Genomic DNA, 27885 nt, shown 5'->3' on the forward strand with positions numbered 1-27885 from the left:
TTACCTGGCTCCACAGGCTTGATGTGCTTCGCGTGTCCTCTGTATTGACTTCTGCCCTGGAACGGAATTGAAGGCTGGGCAGTATTTTTTTTCCCCCCCCCAAAGGCACCTGATGATACTATGTCTTATAAAAATATCAAATCCATTTTTAAAGAAGAACAGCACACAGTTACACTTTTCCTTTAAGTTGTGGAAAGAAAAAAAACTAATTATCCAAAGGTTCATTTTCAGGCTTGAATTTCCATATAAAATAGACAAGGTTCTTACAAAGTCTATTAAATCTGCTTCCACTCCTCTTTCAAGCAGTGCATTTCACACTATGTCAACCAACATTGGTACTCATCACGCCACCTTGGTGCTTTTGCTGGTCACTCTAAATTTATGTCCTCTGATTAGTGGCTTTCTTGTTAATCCAAACTCTTCACTATGTTGTATATTTCATTTAAATATACCTTCAACTTTATTTGCTCTAAGGAGAGGAATCCTGCCTCCTTCAGTCTCTTCACAGAACTGATGTTCCCCATCTGTATCGTCATTCTCATAAATCACATTTCTACTTTCTTCAAGGCCTTGACATCCTCTCTAAATCCTGTTGCACAGAATTTCAAATAGTTCTCCAGTTGAGACAGCAGCAGGTTTATTAAGGCTTATTGCATTTTGTTTTCAATCTAATATTACGATTCTACCTGGTGTTACTTTTTTTGAGCTAATTAAGCCAGATAACTTCAGGTAATATTTTAGCTTCTGTTATGTGCCAAAACTGACTCTCAAAAATGTTTGTGTTGACAATGAAATTGTTACCATTGCTAAATTATTATCTTTGAGGTACTGCTGTTAATGCCCCAAATGTGGTTGGAGCTTGAATTTTATGGTGTGTTTTGATTTTGGTTGACAGGCAGGGGGTTATTGGATCTAATCCTACTGGTCTCCGGTCATGGTGTTCCTAGGTTGAAAGACTGGCTTCCTGTTGTGGGTGCATTTAAACATCTGCGAGAATGGCATTCAGCAGAAATTATCATTGCTGTAAAGGATGGCAAGTGGTAAGAATTACAAAACTTGCACAAGTTCACTCTGTTAATATGGAACTAGTGTGTGTTGTAAACAATCATAAACTATATTTCCTGTTTGGGTCATTTGTTTGCAAATAAAACTTCTAGTTTGCAAAGCTGGGATTTAAAATTTGGGCAAACCGTTTTATATTTTTAGCAAGGTACCACTTGACATTTTTATTATTATCATAAAACATTCCTTTTTTCAAACCAAATTGTACCAAATCTGACTACATTTTGTAACTAACACCATGGCTTTTATGTTAGCGCTTCATAACATGTTCTGGATGGAATTTTGGGTAAAGAGTAAAGCTTAGTCCTATAAATCTACAAACAGTTCAAGTAAATACTTACTAACAACTTGAGAGATGATATTTGCTAATATGAAAAATGCTGAAACAGAAACCAAATTATAAGTTTCCTCTGACTTTATGACCACATAGGGAGCAGATGAACAGCATGGTGCTCTGATCATTAGAAAACTGGAAACTATATGGTTGACCTAATACAGGTTTTGTAAAACAGCAGGTAGTAGACTTAATTATCCCATCCCCGCCTAACAAGCTGCGTGCTGGTGGGACCACTGTGAGCAGCTTTGGCTGTTTTATTTAAGGAGTATATCTTTTCATTGGAAGAAGTTAGGAGAAGCTTGACTAAGATGATCCCGGGTATGGAGGTATTGTCTTATGAGCAAAGACTAAACAGATTACAACTGTACTCAATGGAGATATGATGAATGAGAGATGATCTCCTCAAACATAGGATTCTTAAGGGGTTTGACAAGGTAAATGCTGAGAGGATATTTCTCCTTTTGGGAAAGTTTGGGACCAGAGAGCATAGTGTCAGAATAAGGGGGTGCTAATTTAAGACTGTGATAAGGAGGAATTTCTTCTTTTGGAGGTTTGAGTCTCTTTGTAACTCCTTGCCACAGAAAGCTGTGGGGTGAGACCTCATGTACATTTATGGCTGATAGATTTTTGATCAGTAAAGAAATCAAGGATTTTGGGGGAAGGATAGGAAAATAGATGTAAGGAATGTTCGATCAACCATGATCCAATTGAATGATGGCACAGGCTTGAGGGACCAAATAGCCTGTCCCTGTACCTACTTCTGATCTTTGCAGTTGCTTGCTGTTTGGGTATCTTTAAACTCAATTGAAGTTCTTCCCCGTCCCAGCAATTCCTACCCCTGCACTGCTCTCCTGATCCTGATTCTTCTTCCACTGACCTCCGACCCCACCAATTGATGATTATCAAAGGAGGCTGCCTGCAGTTTGATTGGCCTAGACCTCCTGGAGGTGGCACATTCTCCCAGAAGTCTAATGGCCTGATCACAGTAAGCTTGGTTTCAACCTTCTGGACAATCCTGAGTCATGCTCGAAATCTTTATGCAGGAAAGGTCCCCCAAGCTCTGCACAACATTAACCTTTTGAAAGATTTTGATTGAGTAGACTTAGTTTCAACTTGAGGGAAAGAACACCACTAGAGGACATCAATATAAGATAGTCACCAAGAATTCAAATGAGGAATTTCGACCAGACATCTTTATCCAAAGCGTAGTGACAATGTGGATCTTCCTATCACTGGAAGAAGTTGAGGTAATAACGCAAAAGCGAGACAAACACATGATAGAGAAAGAAAATTTAACTGGTAGGAGTTAGGGAGCAATAATGGTGAAGAGTTGAGTGAGATATAGAACTGACTTGGACTGGTTGAGCTGAACAGCTGGTTTTATATTTTGTATGACTAATTGACACAACTTGGATTGTAACCAGCAAGCAGTCAATCCAAGCTACAGTTTATTATTCCCAAGACCGGACATCTAATTGTCATTTATCTAATTGTAGTTGGCAGAAAATTTCCGAGAACCTTGGAGCAACTGTGGTAGACCCAGAACATTTTGAGAACATGATTGATCCATTGGTAATTTGGAGAGGGAACATTCACATCAAAGAGCGGAAGGTACAGCTGTTGTTTCTGTATTTTTACACACTGTAGGTAGTCGCCTGTTCAGGGTTTTATATTATTGTGAATGAGCAAAATGCATTAAACTTGTGACCAGTGATTTACATTTCAGAAAATAAGTGTGAAAAGACTTTTTAAATCTTGTTCACTGTCTTTAATTTGATTTAAACTGAAGTTTACAAATCTGTTGCACTGACATGACAATGTTCTAGCTCCCGTAATGTGCACTTATTGTTTCCAGTAGGTTAAGTAAGGGTAGTGAGATTAGGAATAAGTTTTCAGTTTTTATAATGATAAATGTGGAAAAATGACTTTACAATGAGAAAACAGAAATAAAGACATAATGTCGGACTCTTAAACTGAAACCTATTGTTGGTAATTTTAAAACAGCTATATTTGAGTCACAGTTACAGTTGTTACAAATTTTATTCACGCATATGCTTGAAGATCCATTTGGTGAAAGTCTACCAAAGTGTCTCCTCTCAATGGTCCGTGTAACAACCTATGATTACAATCCGAGCAGTTTACTGAAAGGTATTGATAGGTTAAATAAGTGGGCAAAAAGTTGGCAAATGGAATATAATGGGAGAAAATGTGAAGTTGTTCATTTTGGAGTGTATGGAATGAACTTCCAGAGGAAGTGGTGGATGCAGGTACACTTACAATGTTTAAAAGACTTTTGGATAAGTACATGAATGGGAAATATTTTGAAGGATATAAGCCAACTTTGAGATTGTGGTCAGCTTGGATTGGTTGGACCGAAAGGTCTGTTTTCATGCCATATGACCATATGAGAGTATTATTTAAATGGAACTAAACCACAAAACCTGCAACACAAAAGGACTTGGCTGTATTTGTGCTCAAAAAGCAGAAAGCTATTCACGGGCACCACAGGTACATAGGAAAGCTAATAGAATGTTGGCCCTTATTTCAAGCGGATTGGAGTATGGGTAGGGAAGTCTTACTGGACAAGTTGCTGGTGAGACCATGTCTGGAGTACCATGAGCAGTGTTGGTTCCCTATTTAAGGAAGGATGTTGTTTCATTGCAGGCAATTCAGAGAAGGTTCACTAAGATGATCTTTGGTGTGGATGGATTGTCTTGTGAATGAAGGCTAAACAAGTTGGGACTCTAAAAATTGGAATTTAGAAGAATGGGAGGTAATCTCATTGAAACATAGGATTCTTCAGGGCTTTGACAGGCTAAATGCTGAGAGGATATTTTCCCTCATGTAGCACCTAGAACCAGAGGGCACAGTCTTGGTATAAAAATGCAATACAAAGATATGGGGAAAAATTTTTCCCTCGAAGATTAAGAGTCTTTGGAACTCCTTGCTGCATAGAACTATGGAGCCAGAGTCTTTATGTATACTAAAGGCTAATATATTTTTGATCAGTAGGGGAATCGAGGGTTACTCGGAAAGGACTGGAAACTAGTGGTGAGGAATATCTGATTAGCCATGATCCTGTCAAATGGCAAAGAAAGCTTGAGAAGCCGACTCCTGTTCCAATTACTTATAGTCTTACAATGTTTTACAGCTTACTTGTCATTGATTATCTTAGCTTTTATATCACATACCCTTGTCAGTAAACAAAGCTATCATAGTTATACAGATACTCCTTTCATGTTTTTATTAACCATGTGAGGCGTTGTTATCACTGGTAAATCCACAACCCCTAATATCTACGTCCTTATCACTCAACTTTGTGAATGTTTGTTTTCAATAACTTTAATGCTAAGCTATGTTCCCATGGAATTTGCTATATATCCCATTATGTCTATTGTGTTGTATCTTGCTTGGAGAATGCTCAGCTACATTTGTTTGTTCTAAGCTATTAGAATACATGGAAATATTAGTCTTAATTAATTATCTCACTTCACCATGATGATTGCCTTGCCTGCCCTGATTCCATTGTCGTCCATTCTGTTCATTTGCTTCACCCAGTGACGACGTTTTGCCTATCTAGAGCTTGGATAATTTCTCTTGGGTGTTAATGGTGTAATTGAGACACTATAATAGTAAAGATTTACACTAGTACCAATTGAAATTATAGATTTGAGAGACCTGCAAAGACCATGGAAGAGATAAAGAATAAGTAATAAGATGTTAAAAGATAGGTCCAGCTTGTAAGTGATATTGTTGTTAATAGTAATAGATTCTATAAATATATTAAGATAAAAGGGGTCATGAAGAGGAATACGGGTTAATGCAGGTGACATTACAATTTACATTTAAAAAATGGCAGACTTTTTTTTTGGAAGTGCATACCTTTGTATCCACTTTTGTACAGCAAGAGCAGTAAAACAATGCAAACTTAAGTCAAAGGAACCTGACAGGTTTAAAAATCACCAATGGAGGCATTAATGAAATTTTAATTAGGTAATTCTTTAAGACCTGATGATTTCCACTTCTGGTTTTTAAGAGCAGTGACTTGAGAGAGTTGCAGATAATGTGGCCATAATTTTGCAAAGTGCTCCACATTCAGTAATTGTTCTGTTTCGTTGAAGAATTGTAATAATCATGCCATTATTTAACAAGGTAGGGAGGGGGTCAAGAAGAGTAGGCACAGATCTGTGGGAAAATTTCTGGAATTGTCTTTGGAGGCTGTGTGGGTGAGCAGTTGAACAAGTTGGAGTTGATCAAAAATTCAGTATGAATTAATGAAAGGTAGATAGTGTCTGACAAAGCAAGATGAATATTTTCATTGAATCCCCACAGTGTGGAAGCAAGCCATTGGCCCATAGAGTCCACACTGACCTTCCAACGAGCATCCAACCCAGACCCACCCCCTACCCTCTCCCTGTAATCCTGTAATGGCTAATCCATCTGGCTGGCACATCCCTGGGCACTATGGGCAATTTAGCACAGGCCAATCCACCTAACCTGCACATCTTTGGAACATGGGAAGAAAACAGAGCATCAAGACGAAACCCCGGCAGACAAGGGGAAGAACGTGCAAACTCCACAGACAGTTGCTTGAGGATGGGATCAATCCCAGTTCCCTGGTGCTGTGAGGCGGCACTGCTAACCACGGAGCTACTATGCTTATTTTTGTTTGAAGAAGCAGCCATTAGCATGATGGGTTTAAAAAAAGTCTCTCTGGATGTTGTCTTCTGAAGATTGTAGAGTAGAGTTGCGAATGAATGATTAGTGGTGCACAAAAAAAATGCAACACATTTGGAAGTAACTTTGTGAAGTGTTGATAATCTGCAGAAGGCAGAGAGCAGTGGTGAAGGGAATTGACCCTGATTGGGATGTAATGTGTGGTTTGTTTCCCCAGCAACCTGCAGAGTTTTCATGACTTGGATGAACAGACAGAGAATTATTTATTCAAGTTAGCAGGCAACACTAACTTAAGAAAACACAGCTAGTTAGCTGGATGGGAGAACAAAGTTACAAAGGTACAGAAACAAACAAGCAAATGTGTAACATTGAGACAAATGGAGTGTAAAGTGGGAAAATCTGCGGTAATCCATGTTGGATCAGAGAAATAATAATTTTAATGGCAGAGCACTCAACTGTGGATGAATATAGGGATTTAGAAGATCAGGTGTGCGTTCACTAAAAGGTAATGCACAGGTAGTAAATGCAAACAAGAATATACTAATAGAATGTTGCTTTTATTTATCTTCAGTTGTTTGAATGCTACCATCTCCCTCCTTAAGTCACTTTTGCAATGTCATTGGGCGAGTAATCCAGAACCCTGGCCTTATGCTCTGTGGACCTGGGTTCAAATTTCACCATGGCAAATACTGGTACTTAAATTTAATTAAGATATAAAACTGCAGGCATCTTGGTGACGGATTTTTTTTTGAAAAGACCAATTCGTTCACTTGCAGAATTGAATGTTATTATACAATGGTTAGAATTTAGTTTTATATCCGTAAGTATATTAGTTAAAATTGTATTGTCATGTAACCACCAGGCATGGTGGTTAAGCTCTGCTAAGTGGTAGCCGTAGTTGTGAATAAGTCATCACATTTTAAGCAATGTAAAGGGCTAATTCAGACAGTTAAAGATGTTTTATTTAAGTCTTTAGAATGTGTATAACCCCATGGTGGTTGTTAACCTTTTAATTGGTAAATATTGTAAACCAATCTTGCCAAATAGCAGTGAAACGGGAAAAGACGTGGGCAGGGTGAGCCAAAGGATGACTTCATGTGCTGTTGTACCTTGATCTGAATGGTCACTGATGATGAAACAGCAAGGAAACCTGAATCTGGACCCCCTTCAGTGATATGTAAAGACCTAATCAAGGCTGAAGACATGATCGTGGAAGGGTAGTTAGTTGATTGGTTACTAATCAGTTGGACAGAGAAGGGGCTTCGCCTAATCTGGAAGCGAACGAAGTTAGGAAAAATGTCAATTTAGGCATTATTGGATACTGACACATATCATCATCAATCACCCGGAAGTTGAGGACCAGTTTTCCATTATGAATGCAACTGCCCTTTGCTAAACATGTGATTTTGTGCTTATTGTGTAAAATGTGTAAAACTCCTTCTGCCTATGTGTATTTGTGCCTGTTCTAGAAGTCTCCTTTAGATCTGTTCTCCCAATGATCTATAATTGCAATGTATTTTTGGCCACTTGTGGGACATGGGTGTTGCTGGCTGGGTAGCATTTCTTGTCTATGTCGAGTTGCTCTTGAGAAGGTAGTATGGTGCTGCTTCGTTGAAACACTGCAGTCCATTGCTTTAGGTTGACCCATGTTGCTGTTAGGGAAGACTGGATTTTGACCTAATGACAGTGAAGGAACAGCAATTTTTTTTTTCCAAGTCATGATGGTGAGTGGCTTGGAAGACAACTTGCAGATGGTTGTGTTCCTATGTAAATATCTACTATCCTTGATCTTCTAGGTGGAAGTAGTCTTTTTTTTTAGAACATGCTGTCTTATGAACTTTGGTGGTTTCTCCAGAGTATCTTATAGATAGTACTTATTGCTGCTGTGGGGTATTGGTAGTTGAGGGAGTGGATGTTTGTAAATGTGGTGCCAATCGAGTGGCTTGCTTTGTCCTGTGGTGTTAAGGTTCTCAAGTGTTGTTGGAACTATACTCATCCAAGTAAATAGTTCCATCACATTCCTGACTTGTGCTTTGTAGATGATAGGCAGGTTTTGGGGAGTCAGGAGGTGGGTTACTTGCTACAGCATTCCTAGCCTCTGACCGGCTCTTGTAGCGACTCAGTTTATAAGGCAAGTCCAGTTGAGTTTGTGGCTAATGGTAAATTCCAGGATGTTGATAGTGAGGGATTCAGTGATAATAACACCAATGGGTACCATGTGGCAGTAGTTGGATTCTCTCTTGTTGGAGATGGTCATTGCCTGGCAGCTGTATGACAGGAAGGTTATTTGCCACTTGTTGGCTCAAGTCTGAATATTGCCCAGGTTGTGCTGCATTTGGACAGACTGTTTCAGTATTTGAGGAGTTGCAAATGGTGCTGAAGGTTGTGAAACCATCAGCATACATCCTCATTTCTGATGTTATGATGGAAGGGCAGTAATTGAAGCAGCTAAAGATAGTTCATCCTAGAATGGTACCCTGAAGAACTCCTGCAGAGGTGTCCTGGAGCAGAGATAACTGACCTTCAATAATTACAACTATCTTTTTGTATGAGAGTTATGACTCCAGCCAGTGGAGAATTTTCCCTTTGATTCCCATTGATTCATTCTGCTAGGGCTCCTTTTTGTCACACTTGGTCAAATGTGTCCTTGATGTCAGGGGCTGTCACTCTCATTTCACATTGTCTGTGTCTGACCCAAGGCTGTAATGTGGTCAGGAACAGAGTGATCCTGGCAGAACCCAAACTGGGCATTACTAAGCAGGTTACTGCTGAGCAAGTGCTGCTTGAAAGGGCTGTTGATGACACCTTCCATCACTTTACTAAGAATTGAGAGTAAACTGATGGGGGGTGGATTTCTCCTACTTTATATGTACTGGGCAATTTTGTAAATTGTTGGCAGATGCCATCTGTAGCTATTCTGGAATAGCTTGGCCAGAGATGCAGCAAGCTCTGGAGCACGAGTCTTCAGTACTATTACCCTTATATTATCATTAAGGCAAACACTGGATCTTGCGCATTAATGTCCTTCAGGGAAGGAAATCTGCCATCCTTGCCTGCTTTAAGTGTGACTCCTGACCTACAGCAATTCCTCCCTGATATGGCAGAATAAGTCACTGAATTCAAAAGCAAATTAGGGATGAGCAACAAAGGTGACACCCATCTCCCATTAAACAAAAATAAAATGCTTTGATTGTGCAGAGTTTTATTCTGATCATGCCTGGAGAAGTATTCAGTTTTGGGATTGTGACTTACCTTCTACTGAAGGAAGTCAGAAAAAGCTGATGGAAAGTATGCAGGATGTGGTAATCCTGCTTTTAGGACAAGCATTTACTTGAACTAGATATAGTTTCTTCCTCGATCTGCCCAATTTGTTTGTAATGACTTGTGTAAATACTGAAATATTTGCTGAAGATCTATGAAATTAACCTTTTCAGATTTAGCAATGTCTAAAATTTTATGTGGTAAACCAAATTCATGCCGACTTGCGTACCTTTATTGCTTTCTGAACACTAAATTTAGTTTGCAAATTATAGGCAGGTAGCTGGGTATGAAAGTAAAGAATTACTAACTCACGTTTTATATTAAAGGCATTTTCACTTTTTCATCTTAGTTTGCTTCTGAGGTCATGTTTCCAGGATTCTGCTTGAAAGCTGGCACTCAAAAATTTTGCAATTATTTAATAAATTCCAACACATCATTTGAACGTGTATCCATGACATCTAGAACAACAGATGCAAAAGGAGAGGTGAGCAGTAGTTTTTTTTTTGTTTTGACAATAAACGTGTAGTGGACATGAAAAACAGGAACTCATCATTCTTCTTACTGTGTTTTGATGAGTAGTTGTTAGTGTTGACTATGTGACTCGATCCAATAGTAGAAAATTTTAATCTGTTCTTTGAGGGGATTGTGCATTTGATTACATTGTCATAACTAATACAATTGAAAATTTTGGAAAATACTTTTGTTATTTCCTGTTTTTTTGAGAAATGTGAAAGCTTCTTAAATGTAGTTTTATTGATAGATTAACATGTATTTTAATGGACATTTTATGGAGCATTGCATCTGGAATATTTGTTTTATTCAACCTCTAGGAAAGCTCTAAATGTGGGTCAAGTCTAGAGCAAACCGTTTTCATGTTACACTTACTCTGGTATGTCACAAGGGGTTTCATTCTCTTGACTTCATTCTCTTAGCTTCATTTAACTTATTTTTTTAACTTAAAAAGGTAACATTCAACATATCTGTACATCTCATGCAGTAAAAGCATATATAAAACTCTTTATCTCAAGTTACTGGAAAATATTGACTCAGTCACACTCCATCATGTGAATTATAACAAGTTGATAGTTGCTCTTAATTTATTACAGCTTTGTTATATGAGCAACTCTACATGTTGCAATTTAAAGAAGTGATTTTGAATTAATTAATGTTATTGAGAAACAGCCAGACACATCTTGACGAGGAAGAACATCATAGACATAAAACTTTTGATTTATAAACGGAATTTTGTGAGTTTACTTAACAGAATGCATTATGTTTACTTGTAAGCATTCCATTTAGTGAAAACATCCTGATGTTTATATCTCCATGTTAAAACTGCCTTGTTCATAGTTCTATTTCTTTTTACTTTTTAGGGTTTTTATTATTATAAGCCAGTGTTGGAGTTTGTGCAGTTGGTGGCGCTGTCAGACTTTCCCTCCTACTTCCAATGTGGAATTGAGTTCGAGTTGTATCCTTGTTTTAAATTATGATTTCATTAGCATTTTGTGGGGTTTTACTGACAACTTTTGCAATCCCACTGAGTTTGCCACTCTAGCCCTTTCTTATGTGAAAACAGAGCTTCACATCTTAGGGAGGAGATTCTGTCAGAAATGTGGAGGTCTGTTACTATTCTGACAGATCTTTTGTGGCGTTGAACTGACTGAGCAAGGCAAATCATGCCTCCTATACACAGTAATGAGCATTTGTAATGTGAAGTTTAAATATTTAGGCAACCACTTTGACAACTGATGATAAAGGGCAAGTGGAGTATGCAAGTGTGATGTAGAAAGCTGCGAAGGTTGGTTATCAATTGAGTGGTTAATAAGCAACAAGGTACGTGGGATCGCAAGCATACAGGATGCCAGCTAGTGGTAGGGGGCAGGTAAATGTTTGGGGTAGGTCGGGGTGGAATGGAGAAATGAGTCTGGCAGTGGATGGGGAGGGTAGGTGTTGGGTCCTGGGGTTTTGGATCCAGCAGTGTAGGGAAGGTTAGTTTGAGTCTGGTTCAATGGGCAAAGGGGAACTGATGGTCACGTTCAGCAGCAGTCACATTGGGCCAGATATGACAAGGACTTAATGAGGTGCGGTAGTAGTGCCAAAGGCAGTAGTGTAGAGGATGAGATTGGGTTTGGTGGAAACGGTGAGATGGATTTGATGGTTGGGTCAGGTTTATGAGGGACCCAGTGTGTTAGATCAGTTTAGAGTTGGGAGAAGGTGTTTTGCAGGGTGGTGTCATTTCTGCAGTGGGCGTGATTATGTCTTGGGCTGTAGGGGTGTTATTGGGTCCTGGAATGCATGATGTACCAGAGTGTTATCATTCAGCATTTGAGGTTATAAGGGATTTGGGGATTGTGTAAGATAAGTATCTATTTAATTGTCTAAACTTTTTTTCACAAACTAACTTAATTTCATTGAAACATCCAAAGGTTCTGATTTTTATGAAGTCTTTCATAGAGGAAAAGCTCAGTGGAAAATTCAGCTTTCCAGGCATTTCCTTTGGCATGTGTTACAGGTGAAATTCCATGGGGTCCCCATGGCAAATTTAATCTAGATTCTCAAAAACAATGTCTGGCCAGCAGAAAATCTGCTCTATATTTCACTCCTGAAGCCCTTTGCTCTTATTTTAAGATTTTGTACCCCTGTTCTGGAAATTCTGGTCTGAAGATGTAGTTAATTTGTATCTATCATATTGAATTCTTTATAACTTTCCATTAATTTGATTAGATCCTCAATCTCCCAAATGCGAAGGATTGCAAGACAGGTTTTAGCAACCGTCTCCATAACTTAATCGTCCAATCTCTGGTAAAATTCAGGAAATCTGCACTGCGCTGTCTCCAAAACCAATGCCATCTATATTTGAAAGCTGGCTCGTAGTATTTTGCACAATGAATTAGTTCTTTAAATTTTCTAGTTACAAAATCCTGAATGTATGTTTGCTACAAGTGAATTGTTTCAGTTAATTTTGTTTTATTATATCTGATGTGAAAGATAATTTTGCTAGCAAGACAGATTATTTAGTGATTATTTTACTATTGCTTGGAGCAAAGAGACTCTGTTTTTCATTGTATTTCCCTTGGCTTTTGAAGTTTAATTTGAGTTGGAAATTCACAGTTAAATGTTGCCGATGGATTTCTTTATCCTACAAATTACAAACACAGAAAAATAAGTCATTCATCTCAACATCAGCATTCATGCTAGGAAGGCATGTTCTGTAACCACATCTATTTCTTTTGTTGACATTATTTCTTGAGCTTTATTTATTGTGTGGCAGTAAACACACAACTTTGATCTTTTTCTCATCAATTCCTCTCTCAGCCTTCCTCTATGGGCATATTTTAATCGACGCAACCTTGTTCAGCTGCTATAATGAGACCAAGCAGTGACTCAGACCAAAGGAAATTGATTATATAATAGGCAAAGAAGCTACCTCAGTTTGTTTTACTCTTCCCTGTGTGAAGTGGTATTTGAAACCTCTTTTGTGTTCCCTTTTGCCTTAGAAAGTGTAATATCTCTTTCTTTCACTTGGTCAATAAATGGATTGCTTTTTTTCCAAATGTTTTGATTCTCTAATATTAATCAATTCACTAAGTGATTTAATAGAATCATATTAAAAGAGTCTTATGACAAAGATAGGTGCCTTTTGTTCCATCATGTCCGAGCTGGTTGATGAACAGGTGCTCTGCTGAATCCTAACTTCCTGCAGTTGGCACTTTGCTGTGCAGGCCACTGCTTTTTGAGGAGGCATCCAAGTACTTTTAACTGTGATGAGATTTCTAATATTAAATACTGACTGAATCCATAATGAAGAGTTTATAAATGCCTAAACCCTTGAATTATATCTACCAAATATTAACAATGCAATGTAAATAAAAATGTAAAAAAATAAAATAAAAATTATTCTGCTCCTTATGATTGGGAATTTAAACTGGATGTATGTCTTTTGATCACATACTAATTTAACAGCACAGCTTCAAAGAAAAAAACATAGTTGAATGTTTCACAGAAATTTTTACAGACTTGCAGAGCTCCAGAATATTTCAGCTATTCCCATGAGTGAAAAGTAGGATCATAAAACAGTGAAAGTTAGCATGTATGAATTTACTTTCCTAATTAGCATTGAAATACAGTAATGCCTGATTAACTTTAAAATTGCAATAGGATGTGAGTGAATTTTCAGGCTGTATACCTTGTGTAAAGATAGTGCTTTCATTTTTCAATCTGTTTTTGCATTTCTGGAAAAAATATTAATTTTCTATAGTATTATGAGATCTCTAAGATTAATGTTACCTTGCATTTAATGTATGGAGTACCTTGATTAAATTGCACAGCACTTTATCAAGACGTAATGCACAAGGCAAATCTAAACAACTACTGAAGCAACTTTCTTCTCTGCAAGGGAAGGTATGTTCTGCTTTCTTCTCAAAGTTAAACTTTGAAGCAAAATTTTGGAAAATCGTCTCAACCTAAGATAACGGAGCAAGTGATATGTCTGTGTCCTCATTTCTGCCTCCTCTCCTGTTCTATCTGTTTTGGAAAAATGACCTTGAAGGGATAGATAACCACCTTCACGTGGAAGTAAAATTAAAATATTTAAACCTCCCAGCCTCGATGACAGTTCAACTGGTCCATATCCCCTTTGTAGGATTTCAGTATTAGCATTTTTAAATGCAAACTTAGTTGTGATCAAGGCATCCACATGGCTTCTGGATCATCTTTCATCTTACCTGATACCTTTTGATAAAAGATCATTTCCTGTATGACAGCATCACGACTTAGTGACCCTATTGGGAAATATTCCTCCACGAGGATAATTCCTGTAGAAGAAATAAAGCTTATCATTCGTGTAATAAAGTTCTCCCATCACACTACCCAGAAAACTAGTATGTGTGTTTACCCATTGTCTGAATTAACTTACTGTACATACATGTTCACTCACTATTAGAAATTATTTTACAATTGCAATTCCAATGGCTGATAACTACAGTTTTCTTTCTGATTCTTTAAGGTTGGAGCTTTTTTTAATCTATCTTGTACAGTGAGCAGCGCTCATATTCCACCAGCTAACCAGTACAGTACACGGAAATGGAAAGATTACATGGCAAAGAAGCCAAAAAGCATTAATGGTGAGTGTGTACTGCTGTCCTCTCACTAGATTAATGTTTCCATATACCTTAGCAATTTGAATAAGTCTTTATAAAGCCGGGGATAATGTTTTGCTGCAGTAGTTTGGATTCAGATACTTTGTATTTACCATTATTGTTGCCAATTGTATGCTGAAAAGCAACATTATGTATTTTACTAAGCATGGCTTAAGTTACTTGGAAAGTTAAAAATAAATAATTAGCATTTCTTATATGTTCCATAATTGGGATGGGATATAGCCATTGATTCAATAACGTACATTTTTATTAGATTTAGGTCTGGCTTTGTATCAGGTTTGCTCAACAACTTGGGATATGAAAAGAAAGCTGTTTTACCTGTTAGCCTGCCTTCAAATGTTAACTGATTCTAATGAGGTACCTGCAAATGTGGTTTATGTTTTGGAATGAATAGTGTATTAGCTTTTTTTATTTACAAGCATAAAGCCTACAGATTTTAATTGTGTGGAATTCTGCTTTTTCATTTTAAATTTTGCCAATTTCTTTATCATTTGCAAACACAAAACCGCAATCATTGTCTCGATGCTGAATCAGAAAATTGATTTCCTGCTTTATATCTTGCATGTTGTTCTGGAAGGGTGGGAAGCTTCAGATGTGTTAATAGAAATTAAATTGCATTTTAACTGATATACAACTCGATTTTAAATCAAAAGCATCAATAATTTATTCTTATGAATTTTTGATTAACCAGTACAAATGAGCTATTTTGATTGTCGATGTCTTCAAAAACCCATAATGTTCTGAAGAGCTATTGACCTTTTTATTATTCTAAATCATGTTTGAGCTCTTCATTTCGAGTCAGTTATTAAAAACCCTTATGATGTGCTCTTTATGAAAATTCTATCACATTTTAAATAAATGTAACATTCCAGAGCAGAAAATTAAACTGTAGGTGCTGTTTGAATTGATGTCTGCTTTCTGCGGATATTGCTAAGTAAAATTTTAACGATAATACTTGCAGTTTGAGGTCTTTTGTGGATATTAGAAATAGAGAAGTAGTATGCTCTTGCAATTTTAATACCAGATTTCAGTATTAATTACTCATTGATCATTTATGTTAAAGTATGTTGTCGCAAAACACTCCTCCATGCCTTATCATTGTGTCTTGACTGAAGTACCTATTATCTGATTAAAATTGGTAGAAGTTTTTTTGGATGTCTAATGATGCGGACATATTTTAAATGGGAATGGTGTTTTCTTTTTTCTGTACCAACATTCTGCTAAATAGTTAATCTAGAACATTTTAATTATATTTTGTGTTGAAATAAAATGTGGTGTACATAAAGTCTAATCAGAGGATTAATTTAAGGACAATAGTGGCTCATTTCATTTGTCTTTCAGTCAAGTAATCCTATTATGTTGATCAGTTATACCGTTTTAAAGTTTCTGAAAGAATGCTTGGTTAAGTGTACGTTGCTACAATAATTCAGATTGCATGCGAATTGTTTGGGTAGCTGATATGGATTAAGTAGGTGAGAACACCACAGGGTTCACTCCCCATTCCAACTGGGTTATATTTGTGACCTGACCTCCTTGTCCTACTCATGAAGGAGAACATGAGACTTATGTCAGACCTGACTTTGGGCAGAGAACTTGAATTTGGGGTGTGTTGATCTGCAGGCTTGCAAGACGTGACATTCAGCACATGTGGGGCCTTGTGAATTGGAAGAAAGAGCATATGACTCATGGCAAAATCTTCCCTGAATCCATAATCCACTTCACTCTGTTTTAACTTTTCATCCCTTCAATACCAAACTTTGGCAGAGGCAAAAACTTTTTAATTAAAGCCACTAAATGAATGACTTAAGTGGATATAGAGACTGGAAATATGAAAGTCTTGCTGGGCAATGAGGGCTAATGAGGTAAAGGTGAAGTCAATTTCTGTGATTTTTTTAAAAAAAGTCTTTAAGTAATAGACAACCGGGATTTAATTGACTGCCTGAATTAACATTTTTTAAAGTCAAATTTGCATTCTAGGTTTTGGTTAATTCACTGTTAACTTAGCATATGAATTAGTTATTTTGATTATATTTTGCAACTTTTTTCCTAATTTGTACATGGATGCTGTACAAATGAAAAATTCAATTCCCTTCGGTACTCATCGTCAATGGATATTCTGAATGTCTCATCTTTCTCCTAGTTCTAATAGTGGCGTCTGATTTAAAGACTATAAATCGAGATACTTGTACTAATAAAAGCAGCCCATCATTCCCAGCATAAAATTTGCTGGATCATTCATTCTAGCTGTAAATTAAGGTTCACAATATTAGTTTTGTGCTTCACCTTTTGACATATAAAACAATTTTAATATGTTATTAATGACAGTATTTTTAATTTGTAATTTTAAAATTTACGTGCTTTGATCTGTTGATTGTTTCCAGTTCCAGAGATTGAGATGAAAGGAGAGATTTGCAGCTACTACCTGATGATTCAAGGCAATTGTCGAGGTGGCTGCAAGGCAATCCTGATTCATTCAGCCAATCAGATAAATGGAGCTGCAGCTGTAGCCATAGTGAATGGGATCCTGGAAGAAAGACTTGAAGACAAAGAAGGTGAAGGTGATGCATTTAGCCAAATTATTTCCTTTTGAATAACAAATTTGAGAACCCTGCAATGACAAGACTTGATACTTTGAGCTTTAAAACATTGAAAGTTTCCTCCTCTTTAGCACACAATCCTCAGAGACTGAGGAAGAGGGAAAAGTGGGCAAAGGAGGAGGAGGGAGGGCAGGATGGGGAAGGGAAGCAGGGGAGGAGAGCAAGGTTGTGAGGGAGGAATGGGGGGGGAAGTGGGAGAGATGGCAGGGATGGTAGGAGGGTGGTGGGAGGGATGTGAGAAGGGAGGGGTAAAAGGAGGAGGTGGATAAGGATGGGAGAGGGATAGAAGCGTGGGCAATGAGAGAGGAGAGAAGGGTCGAGTAATTAAGATTTGGAATGTCTTCTCCCTGACTGTGGTGGATACAGAATCTCATTAGTGTTCAAAAGGAAATTAGATGAATACTTTTATAATAGAAAAATAAATGATTTGTTAGGGAGAAGCAGTGGTATGACTGACTAGATTTCCCCTTTGATCGAGCAAGCACAAATCTGATGGGCTGAAAGGCTTCCTTCACATTGAACTTCAACACTTCTCTTGAGAGCATTTGTAAAGGGGAAGCTCCGGTGCCCATGATGCCTCTCTCTAGTCTTAGTATGTGGAGACTTTAACAATGCATCCAGTGGAGAAGCAGGAATTCAATGACAGCACATTTTTAATATTTAATTATTCAACAACCTGTGTGGCCACCAGGAATACCTGTCAGATTTTTGATGGCAATTACAGCAAACACTGACAATGTTACCATCACTACAAATGCCAAGTCTGAGCCATTATATATCCTATCCCAGTTAGCTATGTGCATTCACATGCAAAGAAAGGGTCATATGATTTATTGTTATGTATGGGCTGTGGGTGTCATTGACTAGGCCAGCATTTATTGCCCAATCCAAATTGCCCATACAGTGATGGTGACTTCTTGAACTATTTAAATATTTGAGGTCATTGTAATTGGACTGCCTACCTTTCGAAGTTTTAAGCTAAAACATATTTTTAAGGAAAATGCCTGCCTGGATTTGAGGATTGCAGAAGTGAACACATCTTTTTCTTTTTTGCGTGCTTTCAGCCATCAAGCTTTGAACACTTTGATAAACCTTGTATAAGTAGGGCTAATTTTTGTGGTTAGATTCTGATGAAATGTAACTATTTAGGTGGTAGCCTGAAGTTCATTTCCTCTGCACACTTAACTGAATCCATTCGTAATTTTGAATTGCATTCTGAAACTATTGGTGGATTATAGTATTTCATAATCATACAACATGGAAACAGATCCTTCTGTCCAGTGAAGCCATGCTGACTATAAACCCAAACTAAACTTGTGCCACCTGCCTGCGCGACCCATATCCCTCCAAATCTTTCTTAGTCATGTATTTATCCAAATACCTTTTAAGCGTTGTAACTGTACCCGCATCCACTTCTTCTGGAATTTCATTCCACAATGAGCCATTCTCTGTGTAAGAAAAAAAGACAAAAATTTATCCCTGAATTTATTTCTGAAGAAGGGTCTCACACCGAAATGTCAGCTTTCTTGGTCCTCTGATGCTGCTTGGCCTGCAGTGTTCATCCAGCTCTACACTGTGTTATCTCAAAAAATTATCCCTCGTCCTTTTGAACTCTTTCTCCTCGAACCTTAAAAATGTGCCCCCTAGTGTTGAAATCCCCCAACATAGGCAAAAGACACCTGCCAATCATTTTACCTACACTCCTCATGATTTTAAAAAAAACCTCTAAGGTCACCCTCAACCTCCTACGCTCCAGTGAAAAAAATCCCAGCCTCTCCGTGTAATTCAAACCTTCCATTCCTGGCAATATATAAGGTTTACCAAAGTGTTCAAAGCTTGATGGCTGAAATCACATAAAGAAGAAGATGTGTTCACTTCTGCAATCCTCAAATCCAGGCCGGCATTTTCTTTAAAATTCCTGGTAAATCTTTTCTGAACCCTCTCCAACTTGATATTATCCTTCCTGTAACAGGCTGACCAGAATTGAACACAGTATTCCAGAAGAGGCCTCATCAATGTCCTGTACAACCTCAACATGACTACCCAACTCCTGTACTCAAAGCTATGAGCAATAAAGGCAGGTGTGCCTTCTTAACCACCCTGTCTACATTTGTTGCAAACTTCAAAGAATTATGTACTTGAACCTCTAGGTCTCTCATTTCTACATAACTACCCAAGGCCCTATTTCTAATTATATGAGCCCTGCCCTTGTTTGTCTTACCAAAATGCAATACCTCATTTATCCAAATTCAACTCCATCTGCTACTCCTCATCCCATTGACCCAATCGATCAGGATCTCTTTGTAATCTTAATCTTCTTCACTGTCCACTATATCACCTATTTCGGTGTCATCCACAAATTTATTAGCTATGTTTTCTACATTCTCATCTAAATCATTTATATAAATGACAGACAAAAGCAGACACATCACCAATGCCTATGGAATACCCCTGGTACCTCCAGTCTGAAAAACAACCCTTTACCACCATTCTGTTTCCAGCTGTAGAGCCAATTTTGTATCGAATTGGCAAGTTCACCCTGAATTCCATGTGACATAAGTTTACTAATTAGTCTACCAAGCAGAACTTTGGCAAGGGCTTTACTGAAGCCCAAGTAAATAATGTCTACTGCTCTGCCCTCATCAATCTTTTTGGTTACTTCCTCAAAAGACTCTAAATCAAGTTTGTGATACATGATATTCCTCACACAAAAAACAATCATGCTGACTATTCATTGCCTTTCCAAATGCACGTAAATTCTATCTTTCGGAATCACCTTTGGAACTGTGTACAGTTCTGGTCACCACATTATAAGAAGGATGTGGAAGCTTTGGAAAGGGTGCAGAGGAGATTTACTAGGATGTTGCCTGGTGTGGAGGGAAGGTCTTATGAGGAAAGGCTGAGGGACTTGAGGCTGTTTTCATTAGAGTGAAGAGGTTGAGAGATGACTTAATGGAGACATATAAAATAATCAGAGGGTTAGATAGGGTGGATAGGGAGAGCCTTTTTCCTAGGATGGTGACGGCGAGCATGAGGGGGCATAGCTTTAAATTGAGGGGTGAAAGATATAGGACAGATGTCAGAGGTAGTTTCTTACTCAGAGAGTAGTAAGGGAATGGAACGCTTTGCCTTCAACGGTAGTAGATTCGCCAACTTTAGGTACATTTAAGGCGTCATTGGACAAGCATATGGACGTACGTGGAATAGTGTACGTTAGATGGGCTTGAGATCGGTATAACAGGTCGGCACAACAATGAGGGCCGAAGGGCCTGTTGTGTGCTTCTATGTTCTAACCTCCAACAGCTTACCCACCACCAAAACCAGATTCTTAGATCTTTATTCCTAGTCTTCTCCTTGCTTCCCTTTTTAAACAAAGGCGCAACATTAGCCACTTCCAGTCATCAGGCATCTCATCTGTAGTTATAAATGATACAAATATTTTTGAAAAGCGCCCTGCAATTTCCTCCCCAACTCCCCACAATGTCCTAGGATACACTAGATCAGGTCCTGGAGATTTCTCCACATACATGCTTTTCAGGACCTCCAGCGCATACTCTTCTGTAATGTGGACTGTTTTCAAAACATCAATCTTTATGCTTCATTTATACCTCCATTTGACCAATCTGCAATGGTACCATTTTAAGAGCTAAGGACCACATTTTGCTCTTGTTCTGCATTAGTAAATTCTTGGGGCAGCAGTAAAACTTTTCAGTGCAGTGCTAATCTGTTTCATACACAATTCTCATTTAATGTGTATGGTGTTGACTGACTGGCTTCCCACTAGTTGGCATTTTGCTAAGCCTATTAGTTTATGCTTTGCTATTTTCATTTATAGACTGTAGTCCAAGATTATAAAGTATTTATGTACAGCTGAATGGGAACATGATTAGATTATAATAGATGAGTGAATTAATAGTTACTTGGAAAGCCGCCATGTTAACAAAATGTCAATTAATCCATGTGTATTGGCTGCTGAAAAGACTATGCTTATTGGATTTGTCGAGTGCTGAATCATTAGGTACACTGACAGTGTTTCAAAAGATAGTTGCAGAATCAGTGAGATGAGAACTGTAAAGGGAGTTTCTTTTGCTTCACAACACTTCAGGCAAAATAATACTGGTCAGCTTTTTGCCTGTAGAGTAATGATTTGCAGTTGACATTCATTTGTAAAACTACCTATTCAATCTCTTTTCTTAAAATGCTCCACTCGCTCTTAAATGATTGCCCATTCCCAGAGGCTCTGTCCCACAGATTTTCCTTCACTCCATTTTACATTGTGAGATTGGGTATTGAGTGTTATTTGATCATGGAGGTCATTACAGTTGAAATTGATCCTCACCTCATTGGGCATCAGTAATTTATATTTATGCACAGTAATTTAGAACATTTACCCGTGGCACTTCTTTTCACCTCTGCCTAGTCTGGGGTCAGCGGGTCACTTTCAGTGACCCCATTACCAACTTCTGCTGGATCAATATTTTATGCAATTGAATCAAGTTTCAGTGGTTTGTCATGAGAGAACTTAGATATCAGAGGAATGTCTTTCTTTGAGGAAAGTTGGCTTTCATTCACAAGTTGAATAAATTGATAAAATAAGTAAATATGCTTCAATTTTAAACAAGTGTAGCGCGTGAGTTCCAGTATTAACAGTAGCATAAAATGATTTTAGAACATTTGAATTGTTATCCCAGAGGATTAAATTGCATAATTCCCATAGTGTAATGAGCTTCTAGAAACCTTTGGTTCAACAAATGATTAGTTTGTCAAATGAATATCTGCGTGTAGCAGATCTTCAGGAAATGACCCAACTGGAAAACAACTTCATTGGAATCAAAAAGCATATTAAAGAAGATGATGAAATTTTGACCCTGCCAATTCATAGAATTGTTCTCTGTAGAAAGTTCAGCTAAGTTCATAGTAGTTTATGTGTTCTTGGCAGAAGCATGGAGGTTAAATGTCAAATGCTATTGTAATTTTCACTGTAGTAGCAATACTGTAGAAAATTAACATTCTAAATACGTCAAGAAAGGGTGCAGTCTGACCTGGAGTTTATCATCCCAGCTTTGTACAGTGCATTGTATGACTTCTTTAGATTTTTGAGATAAATTTACAGCAATGTAAGATTTAGCAAAAGTCTCATAAGTTTATACCTCGACTTAATTAATTGAATAGCTTGGATTTTCCATTTTTGGAGTGGACGTGTTAATGTAACATGTATTGACAGTCCTCGGGTGCAGTTGAGAAAGTGCCAGTGAGCCACATTTATGAACTGCTGTAGCCCATGATGTGAAGGTATGTTTAGCATGTGATTGGGAAGAAAGTGTTTTTTTTTAATCGTCTAATTAATAAAGAAAATAGTATAGATTTGTACAGATACAAATATTCATTCACAGGATGTGGGCTTCACTGTCTGCGCACCAACATTTATTATTCTTTCCTTGAGAAGGTAAGCTGTCTTTTCGAATTGCTGCAGTCCTTGTGCTGTAGCAGAACTATTGTGCTGTTAGGGAGGGAGTTTTGGCTTCAGGGAAAAATGTAAAAACATCACATCTTGAATGGTCACTGATTCTTTACAGTTTTTGGTGAGCTTCTGTCATATAGCACCCAAAATTCCAAGCATGTATATGGCAGCCATCAAACTGTTCAGAAGAAATAAATCAAGAGTCGAGTTTAAAGTAAACTTTAATAAATGGGGTATCCATTTCAAATTAACTTCTGCAAGAGTGCTAATGCAGTACTCAATTTGTTTCATGAGCTAATTAAAATAAGTTAATTAACTCACGATAAACGGTGAGAATACTGAAATAAAATGTGCTTCTGTCAGCTGCTGTGTATAATAATCCCGTGTTTCATCTGCAGAGTGTGATGTTGCAGAGCTTCTTGAGGCAATGCCTTATCTTACTGGAGACCAGCTAGTACACAGAGAGATGAAACTGACACAAGTTCAAACGCTTGCTTTAAGAGAGTTCCTCAGTAAGTCTTGTAATGTATTGTACATCAGGTCTCTGAATAACCTGAACATCCAGAAAAGAGATATGCCTAAATCTGGAAAATCGTAATCTTATGTACATTGTTGGTTAAGTGTGGGTTAGTGTTGGGTCCAGTCTTCGAATCATACAATGAAAAGGAGGACTCTCAACCCATTGTGCCTATGCTTGTCTTTTAGAAGAGGTCTAATTAATCCCCTGTGTTTTTTCCTCCATTATACTGCAGTTTGTTTTCCTATTGAAGTGTATATAAATTCCCCTCTTCATAATTACAATTATCTGCTCCAGTATCCTTTTTGGCTGGTGCAATTCAGGTAATAAGTCGCCATGTACACAAAAATCTCCTCTACCCTTTAGTTTATCAATTACCTTATAGTTCATGGGCTCTGATTACTGACCAATCTGCCAGAGGGCACCATTTCTTTTATTTACTCTTTTAAAATCCTTATTTAATTTAATTTAATTTAATTTAATTTAATTTAATTTAATGAATTTAGTTTTGTTACTAAATCTCCTTACTCAGTCTGCTCTGAGATGAACAATCTCAATTTCTCCTGTCTCTTTCATGTCTCCAATGACCAATCCCATATACATAGTAACGTTCCTAAAATTTGTACCTCGGAATTGGGCACAATACCCTAGCTGACACTTAACCAATGATGTATAAAGATTTTGCTTGTTCTTTTCAACCCTATACCTATGTTTATAAAGCCTCACATAGGAGAATATTAGCTAATTGAAGGAAAACAACTTGATCAGTTAGTTAGGAGATGACTTGAATGATAGAAGTTAGCAATGAAAGATGTCAGGCCCTTAAATTGAAAGGAAGCGACTCATGGTGCCCACAAGCATCTGTACTGAAGTCTCAACTACTGACTTTATTGTTAATGTCTTAAATAATACTATAGCAGTTATGTTTGACTCTGTTAATGGTGCAAATATTGGTGACATAGTATATTATGTTGATGAAAGCATAATTACAAACAAACATTGATAAACTCTGACTGCTTGATTTCAATTCACATAGTAAGATCATCCATTTTGGACTCAAACCTATAGTGCCAATTATTTTGTTTTTGAACGGTGAAAAGTCATAGAATCTCTACAATGCAGAAAGAGGCCATTGGTCCATTTGAGTCTTCACCAAGCCTCCAAAAAGCTGCCTATGCAGACCTGCACCCTCCCCCCTCCCGTCACCCTGCATATTTACCATGGCTAAGCCACCTAGCCTGCACATCCCTGGGCATTATGGGCAATTTAGGTTGTCCACTCCACCTAGCATGCACGTCTTTGGACTTTGGGAGGAAACTGGAACACCCGGCATAAACCAATGGAGATCAGGAAGAACATGCAAACCCACACAATCATCCAAAGTTGGAATCAAACCTAAGTCCCTGGCACTGAGGCAGCAATGCTAACCACTGAGCCAACATGTTGCCCTAAAGTTAGGAACATTGGCAGTCCATGTACATTGATCATTATGCTTGAGTGAGCAAAGATTTCTTGTAATCAAAAAGCCGAATAAAATGGTACAAATTAAAACTAGAAGTTAGAATGTAAAAGGGGAGGATGATTTTCTTATGGTTAAACATGGCCCTGGTTGAATCACATTTGCTGATCTGTGTACTGTTCTGGATATTGCACCTTAGAAGGGATAGGTTAGATTTGGAAAGATTGCAGTGCAGATTCACCAGACTGAGGAATAAAACAGGCTTGCATTTCTTGGAAATTCATATTGTAGTGAAAATGAACTTTTGGTCCTTAACTTCCATCATTTAACTTTACTGCCTAAAACTTCTGTGGACTAAAATTTTGTTTTTCAAAAACCAAAGATCCTGCTAACCTCAAATGCCAGCTGTGACCACGTGCTAGGTGACTCACATGAAATACACCACAACTGGCTGCCTTGGAGTTATCATTTTAATTAAGCACCAAAACTTGACCAGAAACATGCATCTGTTGTTTTTCTGTCTTGTGTGATAATGTCACGTATTGAAGGTCAAAGTTTACATGGGGAATATTCAGTTTGAAACAGACTGGAGCAAGACTGGGAATATACCCTCAAAAAGCAAAGTTTGTGTTTGCGGAATGTTAAGTTTTCCCACTGGCGAAAATTGTAACATTCAAATTTAGTTCGTTACTTTATTTTGGCTTCTCTCTTAATCCAATCATCATCATAATTTATATTGTTAACTGACATTTTAAATCAAAATGAAGGTAGTCAAGTGATTTTAAACTTGCTATTTTGCTATCTAAATGAATGCTTCAATGTGATTGCTTGCTTACCTGCTTCCTAATATACCTTGCTCATACTTGGAAATATTCCTGTCTTGGTGCCAGATGTAAACTTCTGTTGGGAATGAAAAATGCATGCCAATGATTACTATATCTTCGTGGGCAACTTTTGTAGAGGGCACGAGTGAGCATCCTTGCTTCACTGCTGACCGCAAAATATAGGGCATTTAACACTAAAATTTTAACATCATCATCAGAAATCACTGTGCATGATACGTGAATGCTTTCAACAATTGTCGGATTGAGTAGAATTTAAATTTACCCACCTATTATGAACCTTTCTGTTTTTTTTGTAATAGCTGTCATGTTTTAGCCATATTTCAAATGTTTTACCTAATTCAGTGTATCTTTATTAAATGTCATGAAACTGCTATGACTGATGCAGTGTGACTTAAATATTACCTGGCACCACAATAGTGCATCCCTGGTAGATGGATTATCATCCCCTCCAAATATTTTTGATTAACCATGGAATATTGTGAGTAAACTGAACCACAATTCTTTTTAATTTAGTGCATGGCATTTGATGGAATAATCACTTACAGCTCCAACCGATAAAACTTAGACAAGAAACTTTGCATTTCATGAGCAAATTCAGTGTGGTTTGAACGATGATGATCATTTTACTTAAGTAATGTTTTGTTTTGCTATTTGTATAATACAGTTAGCCTTTGCTTTATTTTGAAGAAAACGGGCAGATGAGTAAAATTCCTACATTGATTCCAATTAATGAATTGAAGGCATTGTTAACCTTGGTGCGAGAACAGTACTTTGGGCGATATGGCAGAAACCTGCCAAGCAATATATCGGGCAGTGTATGTCAAAGACGAGAAGACACAGTTAACCATACTGGTAACTTTTTTATATATTCTGTAAAAATTCAGCGTTTTTAAGTACAATTGCCTCTATAATTACTTGGTGCTCTTTCCGAGAGCTTTGAATTGCACAAATAATTAAATGTCTGATGTCCTCTTTTCTATCACTAATTGATTTTCACGGCTTAAAATGCCATTTAAATGTGCTTATGATTTGTATCTTTAAAACATGCCTGCAATTAATTGGATAGAGTAAGGATTAACTTGACAGAAGAGAATGAAAGAAATAAAGTTGATGAGAGATGTCTGCTTCTCATGATGTGAAATAAAGTACCCAGACCACTTAGACCCAGAGCTCAGCAATGTACAAGGAGTTCTAAATGATCAAATAATTGGCAGCTTTCAGCTTCAGGGGATTTCTGTGTAATTAAGACTGATGTTAACGAAGGAAGAATAGACAGAATGGCAAAATGAACAGAGTTTAACAAAGCTAGACCTAGCCATTTTACCAGTGAATGGAAGCAATGTTTCTTTCTTTTCAAGAAGATTTTGAAAGACTCAGACCTAACCAAAGTAAATTGTATCAGAGATAATGGGAACTGCACATGCTGGAGAATCCAAGATAACAAAGTGTAGAGCTGGATGAACACAGCAGGCCAAGCAGCATCTTAGCAGCAGAAAAGCTGACGTTTCAGGCCTAGACCCTTCATCAGAAACGTCAGCTTTTCTGCTCCTAAGATGCTGCTTGTCCTGCTGTGTTCATCCAGCTCTACACTTTGTTATCCCTAACCAAAGTAATTTCTTTTTCTTTCTTTCTTTCTTTTTCTTTGGTTCTTTTGTTCATTCTTAGTGGGATGTGGCAGCAGTTGCAGGGCTTGCCTTTATTAGCCATCCTTAGTTGCAATTGAGCCATAGAGATATACAGCACAGAAGCAGACCCTTCAGTCTAATTTGTCCATGCTGACCGGACATCCTAAATAAATCTAGCCCCATTTGCCAGCATTTGGCCCATATCCCTCAACCCTTCCTGTTCATATATACCAGCCAGATGCCTTTTAAATGTTCTAATTATACCAGCCTCCACGACCTCCTATGGCAGCTCATTCCATATATGCACCACCTTCTTGCCCCTTGGGTCCCTTTTTAAATCTTGCCTCTCTCAACTTTAAACCTACGTTCTCTGGTTTTGGACTCTTTCTCTCCCCAAGTCCTGGGAAAATACCTTGTGTAGTTACCCTATCTGTACCCCTCATGATTTTACAAACTATTATAAGGTCACCCTTCAGTCTCTGATGCTCCAGGGAAAGTAGCCCCAGCCTATTCAGCCTCGACCTATTGCTCAAACCCTCCAACCGTGGCAACATCCTTCTAAATCTTTTCTGAACAGTTTCAAGTTTCACAACACTCTTCACATATCAGGCAGAATTGGCTGACTAAACAAGGATGGGAAAATAATATAAAGGTGTTCTAAAAATGTATTTTTAAATTTGAAGTGATGACTGGAGTAGATATAAAATGCAACTGAGGAACAGCAAAGTTATGAATTGGAACTAAGAGGAAGAAAAGAATTTCAAGTGCAGAACACAGCAGGAGCAATGATTACAATCAAGTTAACCTTTTAAGAGAGGGAAGACTGGTTACCTAAGGAGCAGGAAGTATGTAAAAGAATTATGTGCTGCATCGCTTTTGAGATAT

The 27885-nt window shown here is 37.7% G+C and overlaps 1 protein-coding gene across 3 annotated transcripts in view; it reads left to right on the plus strand.

Annotated features, from left to right (window-relative positions):
- Window positions 1-27885, plus strand: part of mtbp (MDM2 binding protein) — a 69419-nt gene that overhangs the window by 10938 nt on the left and 30596 nt on the right. For 2 of the 3 annotated variants that reach the window (XM_059645939.1, XM_048529881.2), the window contains exons 6-14: window positions 896-1040; window positions 2896-3010; window positions 9687-9821; window positions 10711-10805; window positions 13666-13738; window positions 14343-14460; window positions 16878-17054; window positions 22953-23066; window positions 26063-26227. In XM_059645939.1, coding sequence (XP_059501922.1) covers window positions 896-1040; window positions 2896-3010; window positions 9687-9821; window positions 10711-10805; window positions 13666-13738; window positions 14343-14460; window positions 16878-17054; window positions 22953-23066; window positions 26063-26227 — 1137 coding nt within the window. The remainder of the gene's footprint in view (window positions 1-895; window positions 1041-2895; window positions 3011-9686; window positions 9822-10710; window positions 10806-13665; window positions 13739-14342; window positions 14461-16877; window positions 17055-22952; window positions 23067-26062; window positions 26228-27885) is intronic. The other variant, XM_048529882.2, reaches the window with a different exon arrangement.

Source organism: Stegostoma tigrinum, chromosome 5, assembly GCF_030684315.1.
Source record: "Stegostoma tigrinum isolate sSteTig4 chromosome 5, sSteTig4.hap1, whole genome shotgun sequence".
Taxonomy (NCBI): domain Eukaryota; kingdom Metazoa; phylum Chordata; class Chondrichthyes; order Orectolobiformes; family Stegostomatidae; genus Stegostoma; species Stegostoma tigrinum.